The sequence below is a fragment of the Anas acuta genome, chromosome 5 (assembly GCF_963932015.1).
Source record: "Anas acuta chromosome 5, bAnaAcu1.1, whole genome shotgun sequence".
NCBI classification, from domain to species: Eukaryota; Metazoa; Chordata; class Aves; order Anseriformes; family Anatidae; genus Anas; species Anas acuta.
In genome coordinates, this window is record NC_088983.1 from 9,238,267 (window position 1) to 9,262,932 (window position 24,666).

The 24,666-nt window shown below is 43.4% G+C and overlaps 1 protein-coding gene across 1 annotated transcript in view; it reads left to right on the plus strand.

Moving 5' to 3' along the window:
* AKT1 (AKT serine/threonine kinase 1) overlaps positions 1 to 24,666 on the plus strand; it is a 72,233-nt gene that overhangs the window by 41,994 nt on the left and 5,573 nt on the right. The window contains exons 4-12 of the mRNA XM_068682608.1: positions 1,972 to 2,083; positions 4,914 to 5,061; positions 6,781 to 6,912; positions 7,057 to 7,122; positions 8,800 to 8,868; positions 9,596 to 9,721; positions 10,972 to 11,100; positions 15,403 to 15,617; positions 23,371 to 23,458. Of these exons, the coding sequence (XP_068538709.1) occupies positions 1,972 to 2,083; positions 4,914 to 5,061; positions 6,781 to 6,912; positions 7,057 to 7,122; positions 8,800 to 8,868; positions 9,596 to 9,721; positions 10,972 to 11,100; positions 15,403 to 15,617; positions 23,371 to 23,458 (1,085 nt within the window). The remainder of the gene's footprint in view (positions 1 to 1,971; positions 2,084 to 4,913; positions 5,062 to 6,780; positions 6,913 to 7,056; positions 7,123 to 8,799; positions 8,869 to 9,595; positions 9,722 to 10,971; positions 11,101 to 15,402; positions 15,618 to 23,370; positions 23,459 to 24,666) is intronic.

Sequence of the window (24,666 nt, forward strand, 5' to 3'; positions counted from 1 at the left end):
CAGTTCTAGGTTCGCAGAAGATTAGAAATAGCCCCATTTTCTTCTGTATGTGAGTCTGCAGCCACATTTGGTGTCTGTTGTGGCTGCATTGTGCAGGTTCACAGAGGACAACCCCAGCCGTAATCTAGTTGTGTTAGGCAGGCAGGCAGAAGTGGGAGATATAACTTAAAAAAATGAAGAGCAGCTAGGCTAAGGTGGCAGGTCTTGGTGCAGGAATGAGATCTCTTGAGTTAAATTTCTCAGAACTGGGCTTACAGCTGTGTGCCAGCCCCTGCAGTTGCGCCCAGCATTAATTGCTGTCCTGCAAAGGAGGACAGAGGCTGCTGGGGCGCAGCGCTGCGAAGGCCCGGCCGCCTCAGCTCGTGGAGGTTCTTTAATCTCGGTGACTAAAGGAGTGCCGTTTATCACACTAAAACCTTTTCATGACTCATTAATAAACTTTCCCTTATCTAATTGCGGTGCTTTAGTAGGATGCGGTGTAACCTCAGCGTGCTATTAAAGAAAAATTAGATTTTCTTGTCATGAAAAATGCAAAGTTACTCATTGTAAAGCTTATAACTCCAGCAGCAAATGAGGCATGAAATACATTGCCAAAAATACAGCACCCAAAAACACTGGCAGTAAATATTTTATCTTGGTGCTAATTAAGAGCTTGAATTTAAAACTGAGCACTCTACATTTTCACAATAATAAAATTAACCTCATGACACCAGCGTAGCCTTACTAATGCGGCTGTTGTTCCGGGCAGATTCTGTCCTTGACTTCATCTTGCTAAACGTGGAGTGTGTTCGTGGCTCTGGGGGCAAGCAGAAATTTCTCCTTGTCTTTATAGTGCCACCTTCCTTGGTTGGAAGTTGGTTTGGAACCTGAAGGCCAAACAACAGTGAACTTGTGGGTTCCGTAGCTGCAAGGAAGACGGGCAAATGGTTCTTCCTCCTTTTTTTTTTTTTTTCCTCCTCCACTCACTATTTTGAGTTTGCTTTAGCAGGAGCTGTTTAATTAGCATTGGAATTTCTATTAATATATTTCTGGGCAATGTGATGGTTCGGCTTCTGTTATCACTTAATTGACTTTGGGGTGTTGTTTTGGTTGCTCTGTAGCTAATGTACCCTTTGTCAGGTGCCTGGTTCAGGCCAAGATTTGAAGGATAAATGCTTATCACATGCTTCATCCTATGAATGCTTCATCCTATGAAGCTTAAAACAGTAGGTGTGATATTTTTTCCTAAAAACAAAATTCATGCTCTCCTCTCGAGAGTATTTTCTTATGAAGAAGGTGGTGTTTCTGAGTGTGGCCAGTCTCCATGGAGTTTTTCGGTGGTATTTACTGGCAGGGCTGTGGACTGTTGGCTGTGTGTCCATCCGGCATCCGAGTGGCAGCTGTCCCGGCGGCGTTTGGGATGGGGTCTTTTCTGGGGTGTGCCTCTGCAGTTTGATGTTCCCTCTAGTGTTTGAGGGCTGGAAATGCTTTCTGACAGAGTCTAATCTTCGTCAGGTCCCAGAAAAATGACCAAATACGCTCTCCAGCAACTCCTTGAGAGCCCAGGACAGGATTTTATGACAGGAAAGTCGGAGGGAGGGAATGCGGAGGCTCGGCTTTAATTTCAGTGGCTGTAATTGCCGCATTATCAGCTGACTTTGTCCATGTGTTCTGCTCTGGGTGACCTTTGGAGCATCGGACCTGAGCCTGAATGGCTTCTGTATCATCACATCACATTTCTACTTACATCTCTGGCCAACCAAACGTGGACCCTTTCTAAGCAGAATTTGATTTCGGTGCTGCTTAGATGACTATCTCTCAAGCTATTTATTGGTTTCATCAACACAGTAAATTGTTTCACGTCGCCTAAAGAAGTACTTACAGAGATTTCTATGGCTGATTAATTGCAACAGTTTGCTAGATAAGAATAAAGACAAATGATTATTTAAACCTGCTTATGTACCATGACTCTTTCTTCCTTGATTGTGGTAGAGTGCCAGCTGATGAAGACAGAACGACCTAAACCAAACACATTTATCATTAGATGCCTCCAGTGGACCACAGTAATTGAAAGAACATTTCATGTGGAGACTCCAGAGGAGCGGTATGTTTCATTCATATTTAATACATAAACTACTCGCAAAAGCAGATGCAAGTGTTCAGCATTAACAGCAAGTCCTTTGCTCAAGCTCTTGCAAGGTGATGTACATTTAGACTGAGAAGTGACAAATAATTTTTGAGTGTCCCAATTTTATTGCCTGTTCCAGTATAAAAGGTGCCTTAAAGGGAAGTTGACTTCTCAGGGAGTGGATTTTGAGCGATGTCTGTAAATGAAGTGTTGTTGGTTTGGGCATCCAAAAAGCACAGGTGCGTGTCTGTACCAGCACACAGGTAGTTATTTCTGGAAAGTTAGGCTTCATTTCTCACTGGAAATTTTCTGCTATGTGGAATAAAGGGTTTCTGACCTGGGAGTTTCTGGAAGGATGAGCAGAAGTGAAAGAGATTCAGGCAAAATTGAGTTGTATCAAAATGCTGACCTTTTAAAGTCTTTTTAGACACCTTGTTTTTAAAGGAAAAAAAGTCAGTAGTATCACTGCTGATTGCTAATGTTTTATGCAAATTAGATAATAAAGGTGATAGTTATCTGCTGCAGGTGCAGATTTCTGTTTCAGCTGTTAGGAAACAAAGCTAAGAGCACGCATCCTGTGCTCTCATCATTGGAGAATTGATCTCTTACCTCCTGAGAGAAGAGTTTTCCAGCACAGCTACTCTACAACTACAGCGTATTTAAATATTTACTTGCTCTTCAGGAACTGAACTTAAATTATTCCAGTATCATTGCCCTAGGGGAAGGGGTATTTTAAAACTGTGGTCCTCCCTATATATGATACTGGCACATGTTTGTTTTTAAGATCAGCAAATTCTACTTAATATTCTTTGCTTTTTTCTATTACAGTTTGTGTGTGCACTGAGTTAGATGGTTTCTATTTACTGCTTTTGATTCTATTACAGTGTTCAGAAGCAGGTGAAATCAAATTAAAGCAAAGAAAAATAAACTGGTCCTTGTTTCATTTCATAGCTTTGCAGTCAGTGACCCTAAAATGAGTGAATAACAGTTTCCACTTGGGGGAGGATTGTGTTCTGGTTTTGTTTTGTTTCCTCCTAGCCAATTAAGTCAGCTTTGTGACACTTCAGGGCTTGGAACGTTAGTCACCTCTGTTGTACACACTTGAGATGTAAAGCTGAGGGTGAAATTCTGATATCCCAGGAATCGGAGATCTGTCTACTTCAGGAGGGCCATGATCTCAACCAAGTCAGCAATAAATCTTGAAACAGATGTGAAGGTAGCCTGTGGCTTTCTGTAATGGTTCTGAATAATAAAAATGGCTGGTAAACAAATGAATGTGATTGTGATGTTAAATGAAAAAAGCTTCTGCTGCAAGCACGGGAGAACGTTTGGAAACTATTCCTACATTTAGCATTACCTTGCTGTCCCAAGACAGAGCTGGATAGTGTATGAAGACCAGCCTTTTGAAGCAGATGGTACAGGTGAATGTTAGCTGAAGGAAGTGAATAGGTGATTTGTTTTTTCCTTAACCCCCAAATGGTAATTCTGTACAGCTGTCTTTCTGCTCTTTTGGAGATAATATGGAGGTAATCTTCCTTAGATATCTTCTGTATCTGTAATATGGAAATTAATACTGCTTTAATTGGACATAATCCAAAATAAAACCTGCACAGGACATAAAAGACCTTATGTGTAATTGGTGTAGCTTTTATTAGAAAACTGTGTCAGGTAATTTTTCCCATGGACTTTGCTTCCTTGGTGGAATGTTTCTCTGTTTTGCACCCAACACAAACTGCAATTCAGATGCTCAGATATGATTTGATTTTCTTAAGCTGATACTTCGCTGTATAATTTCAAAGTACCAGTGAGAAGTTTAACATTGATTAGGATGGCATGGCTTCTTCAGTATGTTGCAGATTGTGCGTGGAGTTGTTCAGCTTTGGCTGCTTGTGTTCCTGCTGTAGTCGCAGAGTATTTTACAGACAGTACAATGCAGTAAATCCACATTTGGTCAGTCACTGTAGGCCTTAAAGCTCTTCCCAAAAACCTGTAAGACATTGAGTTGCATGTTTTATGTTCAATGAATTTGCAGTGAAATAAGGTGAAGGCCAAGAACTTTCACTTCAGTAGTTTCCAAAGGTGTGAAATTTCCCTAAGTTCAGTGGAGTGGAAGGGGTCTGCATAGAATTCAAAGGGGTCAGTATTAGAGCACCCACTGTTGAAACCACTGTGGAAACTTTCTTGTAACCAAGACCTATGGCTAAGATAAAATATTGCTGTTTTTACTGATGCACTGCTAAGCTTTACGGAAGAACTGCTGTAGCTCTGGCATCATCTCTGCAAGAGATGAATTATCTAAGTATCCTGGGCTTTAAAAACTTCTAGAGCATTCCTTGGCATTAAAACTTGGAATGTGTGTGTGATGAGGAGGCGTAGTGCCCCCAGCAGTTAAATGTGTTTCCAGTGCACCATAGGAATGGAAAAACGGTGTTTAATTGCTTGGTGCTGCATGAGAGCCTTTTGCTTTTTGGTCTTGATGAGTCTGCATTTGATATGTAAATCTCTGTATCACTAGGTCACATCTTGACCTGATGCCTGACTGGGTATTAGAAATTGCTGAAGAGCCTTATGTTGTGTATGGACTGTGGGGGCTTCAGTTGTCTGGTTTGTAGTGTGATTAATAAAGATGTAGGCTAAAAGTGCTCTTAAAATGTATTTTTGCAGTACTTGAAAACACAAAATTCAGTGTACGTGGCATTGGTTCATTTTAGAACGTTGGTTGCTCAGTTTTCCTCAGAGACCCTTGCTGTGGCATACAGTAATCTGAAGACACAAATAACAAATGTCATTGCTTATATTTTGCCAGGGAAGAATGGACGAAAGCCATTCAAACTGTAGCAGACAGCCTCAAGAAACAGGAGGAAGAGATGATGGATTTCAGATCTGGCTCTCCCAGTGATAATTCAGGTGCTGAAGAAATGGAGGTTTCTATGACAAAACCAAAACACAAAGTGGTAAGTGAGCATGGCAGGAAAAACGCTAAATTTTAGATCTTGAATGTAGACGAGAAGCAGCAATCAAGGCCCGTCTGTTCCCCTAACAATTACACAGTTGTAGATGTGGCTTCTGGATGAAAAGGTTGTCTGAGGTGAGCAGGTATGGGTCAAAGCCTGGCTGGGTCCACCAGAGTTCTCAACTGGGATACACTGCAGGATTTCCAAGGCCAGCTCAGGTCTGGAAGCAGTTTGCTTAATTTCCTGCAGTACAGACAATGAAATCATATTTCCTGCTGGACCTTGAGTATGTGTAACCTCTATTTCTGTCTGCTGTGTCGTCATAGGCTAGTGCAAAGATACACGAGTGAATTTGCAGGAATTGAGGTGGGGCCAGGGGGTTTCATTGCTCTGGATTAAGGACCTAGCCTAATCCCAGACAGCCACTGGGGTGTCTGTCCATCATGTTCCTGCAGCTTGGGTTTTTGCATTGCACACAGCATTGACTGAGTGGCCTTGTGTAAGGGGAGTGTGTGCCAGTGTAGATCTCTGCCCTTTTAGGTATCTCCTTTCAATCTCTTCAACCTCCCTTCATTTAGTTCTGTCCTCTCATTGCCTCCTATTTGGCTTTCCCATCTCACTATTTTATCTCACTATTGTCATTTCCATTTCCTTTCATAACTTTGCTTCAGTTTTGGGAAAGCTGATGAAATTTTTAAAGAAAATTAGTCATTATGTGATCGCTAAGTATGTCTGCCAGTCTTGTGTCATGTTGTTGGCTTTATACTGATGTGGGTGGCTACTTACATGTCACTGTAAATCGTAGCTGCCTTTTGTGTCCTTGACGGAGCAGATACTACTCTTGCTGAGCAGCTCCTAATAGAAATGCAAGAACCACAACCTCCTTGGTCAGATTTCTGAGGCACATTCTTCTGAGACAGTGACTGTCTCTCCCAGGGCATTTTAGTGAGGATAATCAAAGTGATTATTGCGGTCCTGACATCAACTGTATTGAACAATTAACAGCAAGTCTCCTCAGCCAGCTGTAGGGAAGAATATGGAGTAAGTTTGCTATTGAGAACATCTTGGAAGTTTTCCTCAACAGAGGCTCCAGTAGCCTTTGGCTGTTCAAGTCCTATTACTGCTATGTTGGCAATGGTCATTGGTGCTGTAAGAGACTGTCCTTGGCCTGCAGCACATTCCAATTTCCCCAGCATTTTCCATAATGGCAAAACAAATAAGAGAGAGTAGCTAATGCATGAAGCAGTTGTTTTCTCTGTGGGTTTTGGTGCCATTCATTGAAACACAAGAAAGTTAATCCCCTAGAAACATGGGGAACATCAGAAAAAGGGTATGGATTCAGTCCCTAGATTCAGAGCAACATACAACTTTTAGTGAACCTCTATGCAGACTAAGTGGTAAAAATGTCTGTGGAGTGATGCTAATACATGGAGTGGTATTAGCACAATTGAACGTTGAGTGAGTCATGTGAATGAGTTTTCTGTTGGTGGTTGGTTATGGTTTTCCCTAAATAGTTTGATTGATTATCTTTGGGAAGTGTACTGGTACCCATTTTTATGGCAGAATCATTTCTGCTTCTGAATTCTACTAAGCAAAAGGGTTAAAAAAATAAAATAAAATAAAAATGCACAGTATTCTCCCACAAATGAGAAATTCTGGTCTGATATACTTGTTGGTAATTAATGTAATTCAGTTTTTGTTTATCTGTTTCATTAACAGACCATGAATGAATTTGAATACCTAAAGCTACTGGGAAAAGGCACTTTTGGAAAGGTCATTTTAGTTAAAGAAAAAGCAACCGGACGGTATTATGCCATGAAAATTCTGAAGAAGGAAGTTATTGTAGCAAAGGTGAGTGGATGGGAAACTTGGAAATATGTACAGCCTTCTGGAAAGGAACAGCAAGGATGCTCTGAGCACTTGTAAATAATTGCTTGAAATGCATCCCCTAATCTGGGGAATCACTTGGGTGATTTCCTTCTGATTGTGTTTCAGGATGAAGTAGCACACACGCTGACAGAAAACCGTGTTTTGCAGAACTCGCGGCATCCGTTCCTAACAGTACGTATTTCTCCCTCCGTTGAGTGGAACTTGACATCATGACAACCAAGGCTTTCCTTACTTTTTATTTATAATGCATCTGAGATCTGTGTTTTTGGAGTGGGTGTGTATTTTTCTGTGCTTCCATTTTTGGGAAGCACAAATTAAAATGCTTTTCTGAGTCCTCTCATTCTTGCAGAGCAGGTCCTAAGTACCTCTTGAAATCAGAGACTTCTTGTAGTGTCTCGGGGTGTGGTTTGGTTTTATGGCTCACCCATGTAACGGTTTGCCATCTCTTGAGAGAGAGAAGTATTTGCTTTCCCTGGCCTCCAAGTGCTTGGTGTCCTCCTCGAGGCAGAGATCAGGGTGACACTGACCTTGTGACAAATAAGTTCAGCAGAGTAGGGGAAAACAAAATATAAATATATTTCTTTTTAAAAAATCTCTTTTACTGTTCCCAGAAGCAGATTTACTGTGGAATCAGAGCTCTGGTAGTATCTGCTGAAGTATAGAGATGAAGTACACTGGCAGGCAGATAGAGGAGAGTAAGACCATGCCTCATTCAGTGCTTTCCCTTTATATTGGCTAACTGTAAAATGAAAGTATAGCCTTGTTAGACCTCCAGCACCAGCAGTCTCTCTGGGTTGACTTCAGATACCCAATTTCTACCTCAAGATTTTGTTTGTAGCATTCATTACAAGTTGGTTCTGAATTACTTCCAACCTCTTCAGCCCCCTAAGAGACCTGTGTAGTGTCCTCGTGGTTTCCTTTTTCCAGGTACGCAAGAATTTAACTGGAATTCAGACTTTTCAAGTGTGGCCTCTGGAAGTAAATATTGGCTGAATTGGGTATAATCAGTAAATGTTTGTTGACAGGCCTAAAACCTGTTTGTCCCTTTCTTTGCAAAAACACATCAGCTTTAAAAATGCTTTCCCTAATAATGAAGATAATGATATAATGTGTGGTATTTTCTTAATGCTTTCATAAACTTAAATATGCAAACCAAGGGCTGTCTTAAGTCAGCTGTCAGACTGGGATATGACCAAGAAACTTAAGACCGTGGCAAACAAGCTGGTGTTACTCTTGATGTAGGAATACGCATGACAGGGCTGTACAGAGGCACCTTGTGACACTCCATCACACCCTCTGTCTGGTTTTGTGAATTGCTCACGAATGGATATTGACAGCATTGCTCAATCCCCTGGCAGGCTGTCAGCAGTGAGCAGTTGCAGCGAGCGGGGCAGAGACCAGGGGACTGGTGCTTGTAAGCTCCTTGTTTCAAACAAGTGGACTTGACAGCCACTGTGGCAAAACCTTGTTTTTTTTTTTTTTTTTTTTGGTTGTGGCCTCCTGATGCAAGATCAGACTGTGGGAGCTTGTGGCCCAGGGAGGATACTTCAGTGCCACTTTCAGTACATTTTGTGCCATTGTAATGGGTCAGAACTTTGTTTCACAGCATTGTAGGCATTGCTAATAGCTTCTGCAAGGGATTGGTTTAATGTATTAAAGATATTTCTCAAAATAAGTTGGCAGTAGATCAGCTGCAACAAGAAAATGCAAATATTATATGACAGCCAAGAACAAAAAGTCCACTAAAATACAAATTTTACATCTGTCTGTGTTTTGGAAAACTTACTCAAAATGTTTTTTTATAACAGTGTGATCTTTCTTCTGAGTTTTTGTTTAAATCTGTTTCAGGCTTTAAAGTATTCCTTTCAGACACATGATCGCTTGTGTTTTGTGATGGAGTATGCCAATGGAGGGGAGGTAAGGGAAATGCAGTTTAATGCTTTAGGATTTTCCTGTCCTGCTTCTAATTCTGCTTGGCATTACTTAGCTAGGGTCTGTGTCTTGATTTCTAGTGCATCCAAGCTGTTCCAGTTAAACAGAGCTTCTTTGTAGTTTTAGCTAATACTAAGAATTAAGACTCTAATTTCTTCACTCCATTTTTAGAGAATACAGATTTTGGGTGTAGGTTTGTATTTTACACGACAGCAACATATTGTAAGCTGACATTTAGTAGTTCAGAAAAATAAGTTGCTTTCCAGTTGTTCTTCAGACAGGTTAAAACACTTTTTAATGAATCTTCTGAGTGTGTGTTACTTTGGAGAGAGAGGTGGAAACACAGCAAAGAAGGAAAAGTACTAAGATGTTAAGAAGGAAAAGATGAAATATCAACATTTCTCTAAATCATGCATTAAACTAGTTTTAATATCTAATTGTAGTTCAATTAAAAGGAAGTTTTATTTCCTATATGTACAAGAACGTGTAGCAATCAAACTGGTGATCAGCGTACATCTGTGAATATGAATTATAATTGCCTGGTTGTTTACTTTATGATGGTTTTTAAAAACATTTGGGAGCACAGCTGAGTGTGGATGGGAAGGAGTTTTCTCTTAGGTAACATTGGATTTGGAGCGGGATGGCTTGAAAAGTGTTATACATAACTCAGAAACACATGCAATCTAAATGCAACAAATTATTGTTCTTGTAGTTGTTTTTCCATCTGTCAAGAGAGCGTGTCTTTTCTGAAGACCGGGCTCGGTTTTATGGAGCTGAGATTGTTTCAGCATTGGATTACCTGCATTCAGAGAAGAATGTGGTTTATAGAGATTTGAAGGTACGTAGAAAAACAATTTCACAGGCTTTTGGGGTTTGGGCTTTCTCTTTCTTAGTCACAAAAGCAAATGAGCCTTAACTGTAAGAAAGCGTGTTCTGACTGAACTTTAACATAACAGTTATTGCAGCTGTTGGGCTTGGCTTTACAGGATGTTTAAACACTTTTATCATCTAAGTGCTTGTATAATGCATCTATCAGGACACTAGCGGTGTTTCAGAGAATACGAAGGGGTACTGAGCAGCATGGATTGCATTTTCACCTGACTGCATATGTTCCAAGAGCACCCTTGCTGGCTTTATACATGCTGGAGTACAATCCTGGACTTCTCATTATTGGGTCTTATCAGATGCATGGAAATTCATACGCTGTGTATGATGTGCTTCCTTGCAGTGTGCTGTGTGGCACTATATTCGCAGTACCTGCTTGCAGTTGGAAAATTGAGTAAAGTTCAAGTTGCTTGTTTGTTTCATGACCAGATTGGGAAAAGAAACAAACGAGAAATCTTAGGGCAGACAAAGTGGGGATGTTCTTGAGGGTAATGCAACAACAAAAATTATTTTCTGAGATGTGCTTTCAGGGGAGGATAAGGTGATACAAGTTGAGTATGCTACATAATATTTTCAGTGTACTTCAAAGTGTTCTCAGGAATTCCTGCTGCAATTTTGTATTCCCTGTCATCACGATTCCTTTAAAAATGCCCTTTGTTTCATATAGTTGGCCTTGTTAGAAATTAGTGGTGCAGAGTAGGATGAATATCAAGCGCTGAGTAGGTAGATAAAGTGATGCTCATGTAAAAAATCTCTGGCAAATGCTTCTTTAAGCTTACGGTTAGTTACTTTCTTCATTTTCTATCCTTTAATGGTACAGAATGCTTTATAAAATCACTTAGCGTAAAAGCAGGGATGAAGTTTTTAAAAAATGTAATAAGTACTCCACCTCACAAAGAATCTGGTGTTCTGTTGATGGTAATACTTTAGAAGCATAATTACAATGTTTACATTCTGTGTTCTTGCTGTATATATGATCGGTTACCCAAGGACTGCAAATTAGTTACTTAATGCTCCCTAAAGAATTAAGGAAAGTGATATAAATGTGTATTTACATCATGCATGCTTTGGCAGCTGCTATGGTTCTGACTCCAGTGAGAACACGTTTCAAAACTGTAATCTTCAGAAATTCGAGTCTTTTATTGACTTGCTCAGGAGCAATGCACGTTTTTTCTAATTCTGTGCCTCATTTGGACTTCTCAGCTGGAAAATCTTATGCTGGATAAAGATGGACACATAAAAATTACAGACTTTGGACTGTGTAAAGAAGGCATAAAGGATGGAGCAACAATGAAGACTTTCTGTGGCACTCCAGAGTATCTTGCACCAGAGGTATGTTTACATTGACTTTCATGATAAATCATATTCTTAAATTCCATCCACGATAGCAGTAGCAATACAGAACAATTCCTATGCCATAATGTGTTCGTGCAGTACTGCTGTGATATAATAACGTGCTGAATATCTTTTATTCATCATGTTCTGGGACATAACCTTCACTAGGAAGACGTGTGATAATTTTCATATGGGGTAGCATTTTATTTTCATTTCAGGGAATATGTACGTTTTACTGGAGCAGTGCTTGCTTCTAGTGTCAGAAGTCTAATTTAAAAAATCAACTCATAAATCATTAAAATATTACTCACTGGCTTGGTAACCCTTTGGTGATTTATTTGCTCTGTATTGGACTATCTGAAAGCTATCAACAGAACTTTGGCTAAGAAGTAAAAGTATTGACTGATTCTTTTTGAAGACAGTGTAAGGTTAACTGTGTTCAGGAGGCCAGCAGCAAGGCAGAACAAGCTCTATTTTCAGTGTTTAGCATTGTATATGTTAGAAATGCCAACTACTTCATGGCTGTAAGTGCACAAGGTTGTTTCTCAAGGTTAATTTGAAACTTTCTGTTTTGGAGGAAACAAATCCAAGCATAAGGCTCCAGTCCCTAAACATACATTTTGGGGGGATTTCTGTGCTAATATTTTTTCCATGCAAGCACGCGTTTGGATTTTACTCTTCCATCCTGAAAATACTCCTTCGGGAAAGTTGTGCAACACACAGCAGGTGCTGTTCGAGCAGCGAGTTAGTTAAGGGCAGATCAAAAGTGAAGTCGTATGATAGAGGAGATGTACACACGCTGTTCTGCAGGCAGACGCTCGTTTTCTCTGCCCACGCTCAGAGCTGTCTGGAAGCAGTCGCTGTAGGAGCAGGGCACCGAGCCTGAGCTAATAACGCACCGTGCTCTCAGAAGGGCTCCTGCCTCGGAGTGAGCTCCTCGCTACCCCTGGCGCACAGGCTTCCATCCAGCTGGGAGCGCAGGCAGAAGCAAGTCTCGGGTTGCTGGCAGATTATGCATTGCAGGCACACCCAGGACATATCCCTTCTCCAAGGTGGGAGAACTGTGCGCTGCAAACCTTTCTTTAGTCAAAGTGCTCAGAGGTACAAAGCCAAAGTGGAGGAGGAATACATGTATTGCTGCGGAGAGCTGGTGGCGTTGCCGATCAGCACGTTCGAGCTCTCTGTTTGCATAGTGGTGGCAGTGGAAGCAGTTGTGTGCTCTTGTGTTTTTGTTTTTTGTTGTTTTTTTTTAAACTCCCAGCTGCTCTCAAGGGCCTCCAGTCTCTTCATAATAATGAAGAACATGGGCACCTGTCGAAGTAGCTTGCAGCAAAGAGGTGGAGCCAGTCTCATGCTTGCTGCCAGCTCTCCATGGATCGCTGGGAGTCTTCAGTGTTTCTAAATGGGGGTCCGTGCACCGTGATTTGAGATGCACTGATGCAGGGAGTAATTAGCAGCTTGACAAAGAGTGTTTATTATTCATAAATATGGTTTTATTTGGTGGCTCCCCCTTAAAATCAATCGCTGAACTTCAGTTTTTCACCAAGGATTTTATGAGGTGATTAAAAATATTGGTTTTGTTTTTTTCTTAGCTTGGAATATGGGGATTCCCTGTGCAGGCATTATGTTGTTCTTTTGGTAGCGTTACTTGCTGTTATTTTTCTTTTTTCATATTTACAATGAGTTGGCTCATCCAAAACCCTGAAGGACAAATCCTTTTGATTAACCCAGCTCTCTCCCTCACTCGCAAATCCCATCTGCGAGCTGGAGTGTTAAATTCTGGAGGCTTTTGTCATCTGGTTGGTAGCATGCAAAAAATCTGGAAATTGCGCGTGAGCGATACGCTGTGCATTTAAGGTCATGCAGCCTTAAAAGCAGGGGTCTCGTTCTCGTTATCTGTGTCTGTAACTTGAGTCCCGCATAGCAGCATGTTTGTACAGTTGTTGCATAGTTGTTTTTAGGTTCATATTGGAATCTTGTGCATGGATGACAGTGACTGAACCGTGTCAACTTTGATGTGTCGGATATATCAGTGACTGTGATGTTTACAGCTGTTGTGCCTTCTCTTTCAAATTCCATCTCACGGCAGTGTGGAGCTGCTTGTTAGGGATTGATCAGCCTTTAACTGAAGTGAAATGACCTTGTTCCTTCTGTCCTGCGTGTTGCAATCATAGAATCATAGAATATCCCGAGTTGGAAGGGACCCGTAAGGATCATCAAGTCCAACTCCTGGCACCGCACAGGTCTACCCAAAGTAGATACCCAATAAATCATGAATATACGTAATCCCTTTTCTGTTATGGCATATTTTTAATAACCATTCATTGCTCTGTTTTGTGTAATGCCAAATCTGAGCACTTTGAAGAAATAAGCATTTGTTTATTCTATGTAGAATTAATGGAGGTGTAGGGAAGAGCTGTAGTTCGCAATCTGTATTGTAACAGTTTTAGCATCCTTACTGAAATAACGTGTGAATTATTTTACGCATTTTGAAAGCACCTGTAGGACTGACTGTGCACACAGCCACACTTCGTGGCGTTTTTCCTTCCAATCCTCTCATCGCGCAGCTCCTGCAGCAGTTGAAAAATAAATAAATAAACGGGGAGAGCCCCCGTGACTAATTTATTTTCGGTAAACCCAAGCGCCGGGCAGCGCGAGGAGGAAGCGCTGGCTGCGAGGGGGCGGCTCGGGGCGGCGTTGTCACCCAAATATCTCCTGCGGTGCCTCGGGAAGGACGGGGCCGGCTCCTGGAATCCCGGCCGGCCGGCAGCTGTGTCGGCCGAAGAGACGCACGGGGCAGCTGCAGAGCCAGCTGTCGTTTGGTGTGAATCATACGGCAGGGGATGCTGTAAATAGACCAGCGCCGGGTAATCTAATACCTGGCAGCCTTCGGAGTTTTACTGCAGGCCCTTTCCCTCGTCTGGATAATTAAGGGGAATAATTAGTGAAGACAGAGAGGCAGAGTGCAGAGGGTTGTTGTGGAGTGTCCCTGCTTCTTTCTTGTGTACAAAACCTCTCTGAATGTTTGTTGGAGGTTTGGATCCTGCTCTTGTTAAAGGGAAAGCTGTTGATTTTGGTTGTCTATTTTACCCTTTTAATTTTGAGCGCAGGGTGCTGAACTGGTGCACGGTGGCTGCGCGAGCTGTACGTTGCTGCAAGGAGGAGCGCTGGTGGTTTTACTCTTGGCAGTACTAGGCTGTTAGTGCAGACCTGTGAAAAGACTAAAGATGACAAGTAAAACCTGAGGACAGGGTCTGGAATATGAGACTGTCGGTGTCAGCTACAGACAACTGCTTAGGAGACATAAAGTCTGGAGCAGTCCTTGTAACATCCACTCCATGAGCCACGAAACACTCCTACCTCCTCAACAAAGCCTTCGATGGAGAAGATGAGAAATGAACTATGGTAGCGCTTCTGTGGAGCAAGCAGGAGGGAAAAAGGACACTGCTGGGTCCTGGGTCCTGGGTCCATGCACAAATCAGGGATTTGTTAGGTGAAAATGCCCTGTTCTGCACCCCTTCTGCTCTGAGAGCTGGGAGAAGTTTGCCCCCCGACACTTTCTGCTTAGAAAGTGCAACCCCAAAGTGTTGGGGCTGGTGTGCAAGTGGTCCCCTCTGGAGGGGAGGAAGGGAAATGTTTCAAGATGGCCTGGCTGCCATTTCACAGCCTTGCAGCCAGTCAAGTGCTAGGAGTGGAGATCTGGCTCTCAGTGTTTAATATGAATTAGTCATTTAGCTGCTGTGTGGTCTTTTGTGACATTCCCTTTGGGTAGGGGCAAGTTAGTATGGAGAGGATTTTGCTGTTCAGTTCCTTGCTTCTGAAGGAATAGGAAGGAATAGGCTGACTGTCTTGGCTTTTCTCCCAAAAATGGCTCCTTGGTGGTGTTTTTCTTTTTTTTTTTTTCTTCTTAATGGGATCCCATTTGGAACAGTTTGTGATGAATCAGTGAGAATTTAGCAGCTGGCTGTGTAATGTGAGAACAGTCTTCAGCCTCTGGGCTTTCAAAGGTTGTGCTTGCCATGGGCTTAATGGGAAGGGGAGGCTGGGAGGAAGAGGAGAAGGAGGCTGCCATACCATAACACTTTCTCCTTTTCCCTTTCTTGCTTACCTAAAATGCTCTCTTTCGATCAGTGACCGTGGATGCCAGTTGTTTCCAAGATCTTCTGCAGATATTCAGTGCTGGTAGACTCATCTGTGAAACCCAAGAACGTTAAATTTTGGGTGTAAATTTTGTCTCTTGAGTTCTGCGTTCATTCCTGATTTAGGAATGCTTTCTAAAGCCTCTCTGCCTTTCTACAGGTGCTGGAAGACAACGACTATGGTCGTGCAGTGGACTGGTGGGGCCTCGGCGTGGTGATGTATGAAATGATGTGTGGCCGGCTCCCTTTCTACAACCAGGACCATGAAAAGCTCTTTGAACTCATCCTTATGGAGGAGATTAGATTTCCACGCACTTTGTCACCTGAAGCAAAATCTCTCTTGTCAGGTTTGCTGAAGAAAGATCCTAAGCAGAGGTGAGGCTGTTGCTTAATATTTACAATTTTAAATGCTCGTGCGCTCAGAAATACCAAATAAGAAGAAATTAGGAAAAAATATTTGTTAAATATTGTTAAATATTATATAAAAATATTTGTTCAAGCCAAGTGACTTAAAAGTGGCTTTCTGTGCTAATATTGCCATCTTTCAGAAACAACTGAAGATGATACTGCACAACGGGCTATTGAGTGCATGCACGCCAGTTTTTATTTAAAATTGAGGAAGGTATTTTGGATGAAATTATAGTTTTTTTTCTAATCAGGTCACAACTAGAATCCACCAAGAACAGCCGTGATGTAGTACATGAATCTGTTTGTTTTTGTCTTAGCTTTTGAAACAAGCTCATCCTGCAGGTAGCAACATGAAGCGATTTTGGTGATCAGGAGGCTGAGCTTTGGAATACACTAAGTACCATTAACACGAAACTACAGCCTGGAACAATGCAAGTTAACCTTGCTTTCGGTCATAATTAATCTGATGGCTGCTGTGGGTTAGAAGCTCTACAGTGAACGTTCTTGCCTTCTATCCAAGTTCAGGCTGCTTGCTGTAAGCTTTCTGAATTTTCTGTGAAATCTGTGCCGTTGATTTATCATCCTGCTCTGCACAGCAGGTGGTGGTGTTTCTGCCATGATTGTGGTAGAGTTCATACCATGATTGATCTACTTTTCCCATTTCCTTCTTTTGCTTTTTTTTGCTGTTCTGTAATATTTAAAAAGTAACCTTTGACTTAATAACAACAACAAAACCCAAACAACCCTGTAATGGCTAACAAACAAAAAACAGAACAAGATCCAAAAAGGATGTTGACCTTTGCACCAAGGTAAACATGGGTTTAAGAACCTGCTGTCTCGTCAACTCAGACATTTTTTAAACAAATAAAAATTGTGACTCTGCCCCTAATATGTCCTGAACCTTTCCACCATAAACAGGCTCTAGCTAGGAAACTTTTCATGTGTGGTATAAGTAGAGTATTTCAATTTCTGGTGTGTTCAGTCTGTACGTGTGCATGCACATAGCACAAAAATGGTTCTTTGCCAGTACTTGGATACTTAGAGCAAAGATTTTTATCATCAAAGTGGATTATTCCCATCGCTGCTCTTGACAGAAAAGCCTGCAGAGGGGCTTTGTGGTGCAAACCCACAATTTGTACAAGTGGAGCGTTCAACTCAGCGGTGACATGGGGAACCAGGAGCTGTTGTAGTCAGGAAAGTGGCCAGCCTTGTGCCCGTCCCTCCTGGAGCAGGCAGGGGCTCCAGTGGGGCCTCCAGGAAGAGGTTGTGTGATAGATTAGCAGCCCCCGGGCACTGTGCTCTGCAAATGTGGCTGCAGCCCGTGCCAAGAGGATTCCTGTCCAGGAAAGTGCTGGGTTAAATAGAATTGTGACCCTCTTGTAGCTTATTCAGGTGGGGCCTTTCAATCACTGGAAACACAAGCAGCATCTGCTGTAATTTGTTCTTAAAGGAGCATCTCTGATGAACCAAAATGCAATTTGTTTACAAACAAAGAACGCCCACTTGTTTCTAATTACAAGGTTTTTCCAATGCCAATAATTACTCCACAATATGCTCATTTCATACAAATAGCCACTTCTTCACATGGATCTTCAGCAGGCTTGGAACTAGCAATGCTCTGATCTGTTGGACAAATGATTTTCATGCTGCTGATAGGAATAACTATAGGCTAGACAAGCCTGCACACATGCCTGCAGCTTGCTAATTACACTGGTGCCTCCCAAGCTTTTTGGACTGTGGACTGTTCTTAAACACTGGTTTCTCCCCAGCCACTTTGCACCCAACTTTTTAACTGCAGTTTCTGCAAATCCACTGCTCTGCGTGGCGTTTTCAGGCAGTACAGGGAACCGAGCTGGAAGCACTGGGGGTGGAAGTCCCGAGTCCCACCCTTGTAGTTTTATGGGGTTTGTTGTCAGCTGCTCTCACAGTGTGGTCTCTGTGCTCGGGTGGGCGCCTGGGATGCTTGGTCCTTGACTCATAGTGAGATCATGGAGCCACGTTAAAGAAAACCAGCCAGATCGCCACAAAAATACATTCAGTGAAAAGTGATGTGCAGCAGTCCAGTGAGCATCGGCCTCTTGGTGATGCTCTGCTGGGTTACACAGCGGTTCCCCCAAAATCCCTCCTCACCAAAGCCCAGGGGTTGGCAGAAGTTAGGGTCACCGTGATGCCTGTGGCATTGGCGTTGGCAGCATTTGGTTACTGCTGCTGGACCTGAGGCTGGGACAGAGGGGAGAGCCAACAGCTTGAGCAAAATGAAACTCAGAAATTCTCCTTTGCAGTAAAATCTCCCCCTCCCTATTAGATTTGATAGATAAAAGTGTAAATTAACTATCAAGGAGCTAGTGAATCATGGTCTGGGATGGTGAATTAACCTTACAGCTACCTGCTGGACGTGAGCTAGGTGCACAGGAGCAGCATTTGCAGTCTGCTTTCGATAACGCCACCTCAGCTGCAGCTCCCAGGCATATGGGGGAAGTATGAAGAACAATAAATCGCGTTCTGCTTTTAATCACGGCCGTTTTCTAAATTTGGTCATACGTAGAAAATCTATTTTGTCAGGGAAAAGGAATTTTGAAGTTTCTTTTGGGATTGATATAAGTTTATTAATCTTGTAACGTGAGCCTTAATTTTCCTAACAAGGAAAAAATCTATTCTACAAACATCCCCTTGTAACGGGGCCTGCAATTCTCCTTTGCTGCTTTGTGACGTACATCAAACAGGACGGGGTAATCACAGAGTATTTCTGCACATAAAACAGCATTTTTCCCCCCTAATTTTTATTATTCTTTCTCTGGCTCTGGGGGCTGCGACCTGTGAAGGTGGGCATGGCTCAGAGTGCTCCGTGCGAGGGGGCTGAGCTCAGGGGGGTGGCTGTGTATGTGACCAGCAAAGAGTGTCCCACAGGTGCTGAATCTTGGCAGGTATTAAAGCAGAGGGAACTCCAAGACCGTTTTCTCTGAATTTTGATGGTGTCTGTTCCCATTGCATGCCTTAGTGCTCCCTGCCCTGGAGCAGGCTGGCCTTGGGAGTTGAGCCTCTTTCAGATGGGTTTGTCACCAGCTGCTTCGTTTGCTGCTTTCTCTGATGGTGCCGTGGGAGCTCTCCACGCAGGACGAAGATGCAGCATTTCACAACCCCCGCTGAAAGGTCTGGTGACTGCACGGAGTTGTAGCTGTTGCTTGGCTTTGGAGGGCTGAGGCTGGGCTCTGGTAACTGGTGATGGGTCCCTGCAGCGACACAGAGATCTTACACTTCATTCATTTTAGTGCTGGTGGCTCTTCCTACAACCTGAGAGCAACCTTAGCTGCAGATGTTCAAGAAGAGCAGGGTCAGTCAAGCCTCTACGTGCATGAAACCCAAACATTTTCCCCCGTGGAAGCGGTGATTTGTAGTTGAGGTGTGTCTGCTCGCTCTGTCGTGCTCTGCTACGCGAAGGGCTGACAGCTTGAGCGAACCTGCTGTCCAGCACAGCAAGGCCTGCAGCCCCTGCTGGAGCTGGAGGAGGTGGAGGTGACAACTGTAGGGCTGCAGGAGCCGGGAGAAGTCCTGGCTGGCGGGGGCAGGCAGGAGGCTGCCTGCTTCTCCAGGAGCTGGGCCTCTGGTGCAGCGGCCTTCAGCCTTGTGGGCATCCAGAGCTTGGAAACTGCAGTGTCCTGGGTATCTCTTATGCTGCAGGTGCTCATCAAGTCCTCACACACCACCTTAACGTACACCAGGTGCTGTTAAGGGACAGATGTGGCTGTTGGATGTGGTGCTGTCGGTGTAAATCACCTCAGTACCAACTTGTCCAGACCCAGTTTGGACATGAGCTGGGGCACACTCGAGCAGCTCACCCATAAAAAAAAAATCTGACTTGAGGCTGAGGAAAACATGAAAGGCAACTCTTTTTTTTTTTCCCCCAGATTTCTAGAAATCAGTGATGTAGAAACTTCCCAAGCCTCAGCTTCCTCAAATGTGACTGCTTTGTGGTTGCCTCCCAGTGCTGGGGGGGGGGGGAGCCGGATGGGCCCTGTCCGTGTCACACGCGTGGGGCTGGCAAAGGAGCGGGGAAGTGAGGCTCAGCGCAGGGCTGGGAGCTGCTTTCCAAACTCTTCACCTCTGACCAGGAAAGTCCCCGTGTGACTGCGTATTCGTGGCCTTTTCCTCCCGAGCTGGGAGTTACAAATACTCCGTGCTGCCAGCAGTGGCCACGGGGAAGCAATGTGGGTGCAGCTCCGAAATGCTGCGTGCAGCTGACTGCTGCAGGGCTCCCAGGGCAAGGACTGAACCCCAGGACGTTACTGGTCTCCTTCCCAGCTGTGTCAGAGGAGGGGAAATAAGCATGTGTGTGCTCCAGCCTGGTGAACACAAACAGCTTTTGCTGGGCTGATTGTCCTGAGCCCAGCGGGTGTGTTTACACTGCTGAAGAACCACTTTTGGGGTTGGGGGGGAGCAGTAAGAGAAATCATGTGGAAAGAAAACGGCAACCCAAATCTGGAGCCCAAAGCCATGACTGCTTCCATCTGAGGATGGTGCACGTGTGAATCTGTAAACAACAGCAACCTGTAACCTAGCAGCACGGCTGGCTTCACGTGAGGATTCACAGTCACAGCCTTCTTGTGGCTCCCGAAATGGTGCAGCACCAGAGCGGGATGATCTGGCAGGTCAGAGTGAAGGCGGTTGTTGCTTTCTGTGTTGGAGCCTTAGGGTAGAAAGTTTCTCACCATAGAGCTAGAAGTTGGTGGGTTTCTTTTTAAAGAACCAGGAATGGGCCACTGGGTGCCAAACACTGCTTACCTTTACAGGGACAAGTACAAAACCAATGTTTTTGCTGCGACTTGCTAATTGCAATTGTCTGGTCTGAGATGGTCATGTTTTCACTGAGTGTCTGCTCACACAATATATTTTTAGTATGTATATATAAAAAATTGCAGGGTATGTATTTTAAACGTTTTTGCAGATGATTTCTCTGTAGCATTATAGCCGATTGCCCTTGACTTGCAGAGCATGGGAGCTTATGATGAAATGATCACAGTAACTTGCAAGCAACACAGTTTCATAAAAATTAAAAGTGTGGAAATGGTTTGAGCTTAGTATTAATATTAATGTTGCTTTTAGTAGTAATTTTTCTCCTTGGGATTTAGCTGAAACACAAAAGCTAAGGTTCTCAAACTGGGATGGAAGCTTAATGAATAACCAGCACTGTTCAGCAGGTATGTTTAAGGAGACCAGCTTAGATTTTTTTAAAATGCTTTTCACCCTCTACAGTTTGTTATATTTCCTTGTATACTGTAATCCTTAGTGGACTTTTAACTTCTATTTCTACTATTTTTAGCTCTGTTTGAAGACTTAGATGCATAGAACTTAACCTCATTGCACAGGAATTTTTCAAGACTTCTATTCATGCTGTATTTTTCTTCAGTTGTTTCATGTCCTTATGAGAGACAAACTTGCTGCTCTTTTGGTTCTCAGTGTTTCTTTAAGCATGTTTTTTGCATTAGGTGCTGACGTAATGTTGTTCACCTTGAAACGGTCTTTTCATAATAGTTGTAAAACCCACAAGTATGTTTTGGACTAAGTTCCTATCCGAAACATGGGTTTTCTATTGTTTTTCCATTCGATTGGAATGGATTTGTTTAATAGTATAGATTCTTAAAAGGTAAGTAAAACATCTGGGGTTTCTGTTGGCATTTCCCTGAGTATGTGTTTGCCCTTCATGGAACAAAGGCTCGTAATAGATAATGTATTCTCCAAAGCACTTGTGTGTGGCTGCAATCAGCCAGCCGGTCTGCATACTTGTGCAAAACAGTATTTAGGTTCTTTGTAGCTTATAGTCACTTCATAACTCCCGAACTTTGATGCTGGAGTACAGCCTGCTGACATCTGTGAGTAAAGAGGATAGGACTGATCAACTCCACCCTCTTCTTCGCTGGCCATCCTCATCTGCACCGGGGAAGCAGCGAGGAGCCTGATGCAGACTTGGCAGAGCCTCTGGACCTGCAGGGAACCAGCCGAGAGATGATTACTCACAGAGTTTGTCTCTGTTCCCAGGCTACCCTGGAGTTTGTCTCTGTTCCAGGTGGCTCGGCAGCTGTACACCACGCTGGCAAGCAGGTGGGAGGGCCATTGTCCACTTGCTTTGGCCCAGGAGGCTCTAGGCTGGACTTAGGCTTGGTCTGAGCCCACCTGGGGTGGGAGAGTGTCCCCCAGCACTATGACACGAAGCCTGGGGTCTGTTGCCTGTGCCACCGCAGGTGTCCTGGAGGAACAGGAACAAGCAAACCTTTGAGGTTATTACTGTGGCACTAAAAACAGGGCCAGGAGGCAAGCACGGCTGCTGAACTGCCTGTCACCTCTGCTGCCTGTCACCTCTGGTGCAGGTGTGGCCTCTGCCAACTTCTTCTCTCCGTAGAGAGTGCACAGACGTGGCTGAGAGCATTGCCCACGCCAGCATCCATTCCCCAGTGGCAGCCAGGACATCGATGGTTGTGTTCGGTTCCTTCCACCCCAGGCAGTCACACCACACTGTGCCATTGCGCTGTGGCATGGAGCTATGCCCACGCGGTAAAAAATACCACATCAGTGGGCTGCAGCATAGCCTTCACATCATTCTGACATGTTGAGCTGCACCCCTGGCCTCTAGCTCCAAATAATAACATACAGGGAGTTATGGGGCCGATTGCTGTGCAGCATGGGTGAACGTTTGGGCAATTTGGCTGCGGGTCCAGAGAACAGTCCTTGCCCCTGTTTCTTTAGCAGTATGGATACAGACTGGGTTGCTCACAGCCATTGTCCCAAGCCTTTAAAATAAGACGTAATTTCTGAGTTCCCCAGTGGCGTCGGGGTGATGCGGCAGGAGTCGGGGGCTCGCAGATCCTAGAGGTCAGCCTGGATGAACGTGGCAGCACTTTTTGCATTTAAAAGCCTGAGAGTCTCTTAACCTTGTAACCTGAAGTGAGTCTCCTGCTGATTACTCAGTGTGTGTTTGGTTTTCCCAGCGCATGTCTTTGCGTGCAGATGCGGTTCAGCCTTTCAGAGAACGCTTCGACCTCCCCAGCAGAATTTAAGCATCTGTTAGCCCGAGACTGCAGCTGAACTGATTGCATCTATAAGCTGTGTGGACAGTTTTAGTTTGGAATAAAAGTGCTTTATCTTGATATACCTTTAAGTCAATAAAACACCCTTTGTGCTTCCTTGAAGCTGAGGAGGAGGAAAGATTTGCATACAACGTGATATTATCACTGCAGTTGTCAACTGTTTTCTTTAATGGAAATTTAAATCAGATGGCATAAATCAGTTCGTCTTCAGAATCCTTGCCTCTCTCATGCTTCAAAATCAAATTCAGTTTTACTGCCGCCATCGCTCTGCTCTTGAAAATTATAGAGGGTAGTTGCTTGTTAATTTAGAAAGGAGAGAGAGACGGGTTGCTCAGACCTTTTACTTGCAGCATCCCCTCAGAAGGCAGATCTTCTGAATTGTGATTTTTGTTTGTTCAAGGGAAACTTTTATTGCATGCTAAAATTTCTTAGTGTATTTTCAAATCTTTTAGAAGAATGGTGTTGTGATCTGAAGTGTAGAGTATGCTACAGCCCTTGCACAAAAACCAAGAGTGAAGCAAATGCCAAATGCTCCAAAATGTATTATGTAAACTCAGAATTTTTTCAGTGCTATTTCATAAAAACTGTCTGAGAAAAATAACTGTACTCAACCACTGATTTATTTATTTTGCCCCAAACAGGTTAGGTGGTGGTCCTGATGATGCCAAGGAGATTATGCAACACAAATTCTTTGCTGGCATTGTTTGGCAAGATGTATACGAGAAAAAGGTACTTAAACAACTGTTCTCCCAAGGTGAATTGTAGCTGTGGATATCCTGAATGGTTCAGATTTTGTCGCCCTTGGTAAGGTGTATACAAGTCCTACATGGAAGAGGTTTGCAGTTGTTTTATCAAGGCTAAATTGATTCTTGCTTCTTAAAATACTGTGGCTGGATTACTTCTGAACAAAAGCTTTTTTTCCCCCCAATGAGGAGTGTCTCTCAACAAGATACTTGTTTCTGTGACTAAATAAATAGGATGTAGCCAAAGTTTCTTCTAAGTGTAGACAGTGTATAAGCTTTTGAAGTGGCATTTCCTGTGAGTTCTTTTTGCCATTTTTGCTATCAAATGATGTATCCTTTGTGATTTATGGTCCAAAAGTTAGTTACTGTTGGTTCCTGAGCACCTGGAAGTAAAACTTAGTAGAAGTAGTAGTGGCAGACTGTCTGTTCCCTTTGCTTTTCCTGTCTTGAATGGTGAAATCAGACTGAATTCAACAGGCAGAAGGAAGCAAAAGCCTTTGCATCAATTCAAGCCTAGCATACATACATTCTTGATCAGTGATGTGAAGCATCTGTACTTCGTGGTGTTTCTCATCAGTTTTCCTTGAGACTCACCGAGTTTGTGGGCATTCCAAAGAGAGAGACTGCGATGGGAGAGACCAGTCCTTTCAGCATGAGTGACACGAGTTGTCTCTGCTCTGTCCCTTCATTCACAGCTAACTTCACGCGCTCCTCCAAGATGCCTTGGTGCTTTCATGGTGACCTGCTGTTCTCCTCCCATTTGATTCTCACCAGCCACACTCTGCATAGCACTCCCATGAAGTGCAGCTCACTGAATCACTTGGGTCTGGTGATTCAAGGCTCCCACCTACTGACACTGTATGGTGTCAGCCTTGCCTCATTTCCTTCCTTCCCCCTGCAGCCCCATAAGATACCTGATCTAGTTTAATCTCTAAGTTCAGTTTAGTTCTCTATCCAGTTCTCCATCCAGCAGGTAAGAAACATAGCAGAAAATGAGTCTTGAATCTTTGGTTAAACTACTACAGTGCAGTTTTCGTTGACTTAGAGAACAACGCCACGGCTTCCCATACTGTAGTGGAAGAATTGTCCAGTGCTTCCCTGTTACCAAGAGTGCTTTGTTTCCTTCTTGGTCACTCCTTTACAGATTGATATGGCTAAAGAAAAATAAAAAAATGAGGAAAAAATAGCTTTTTG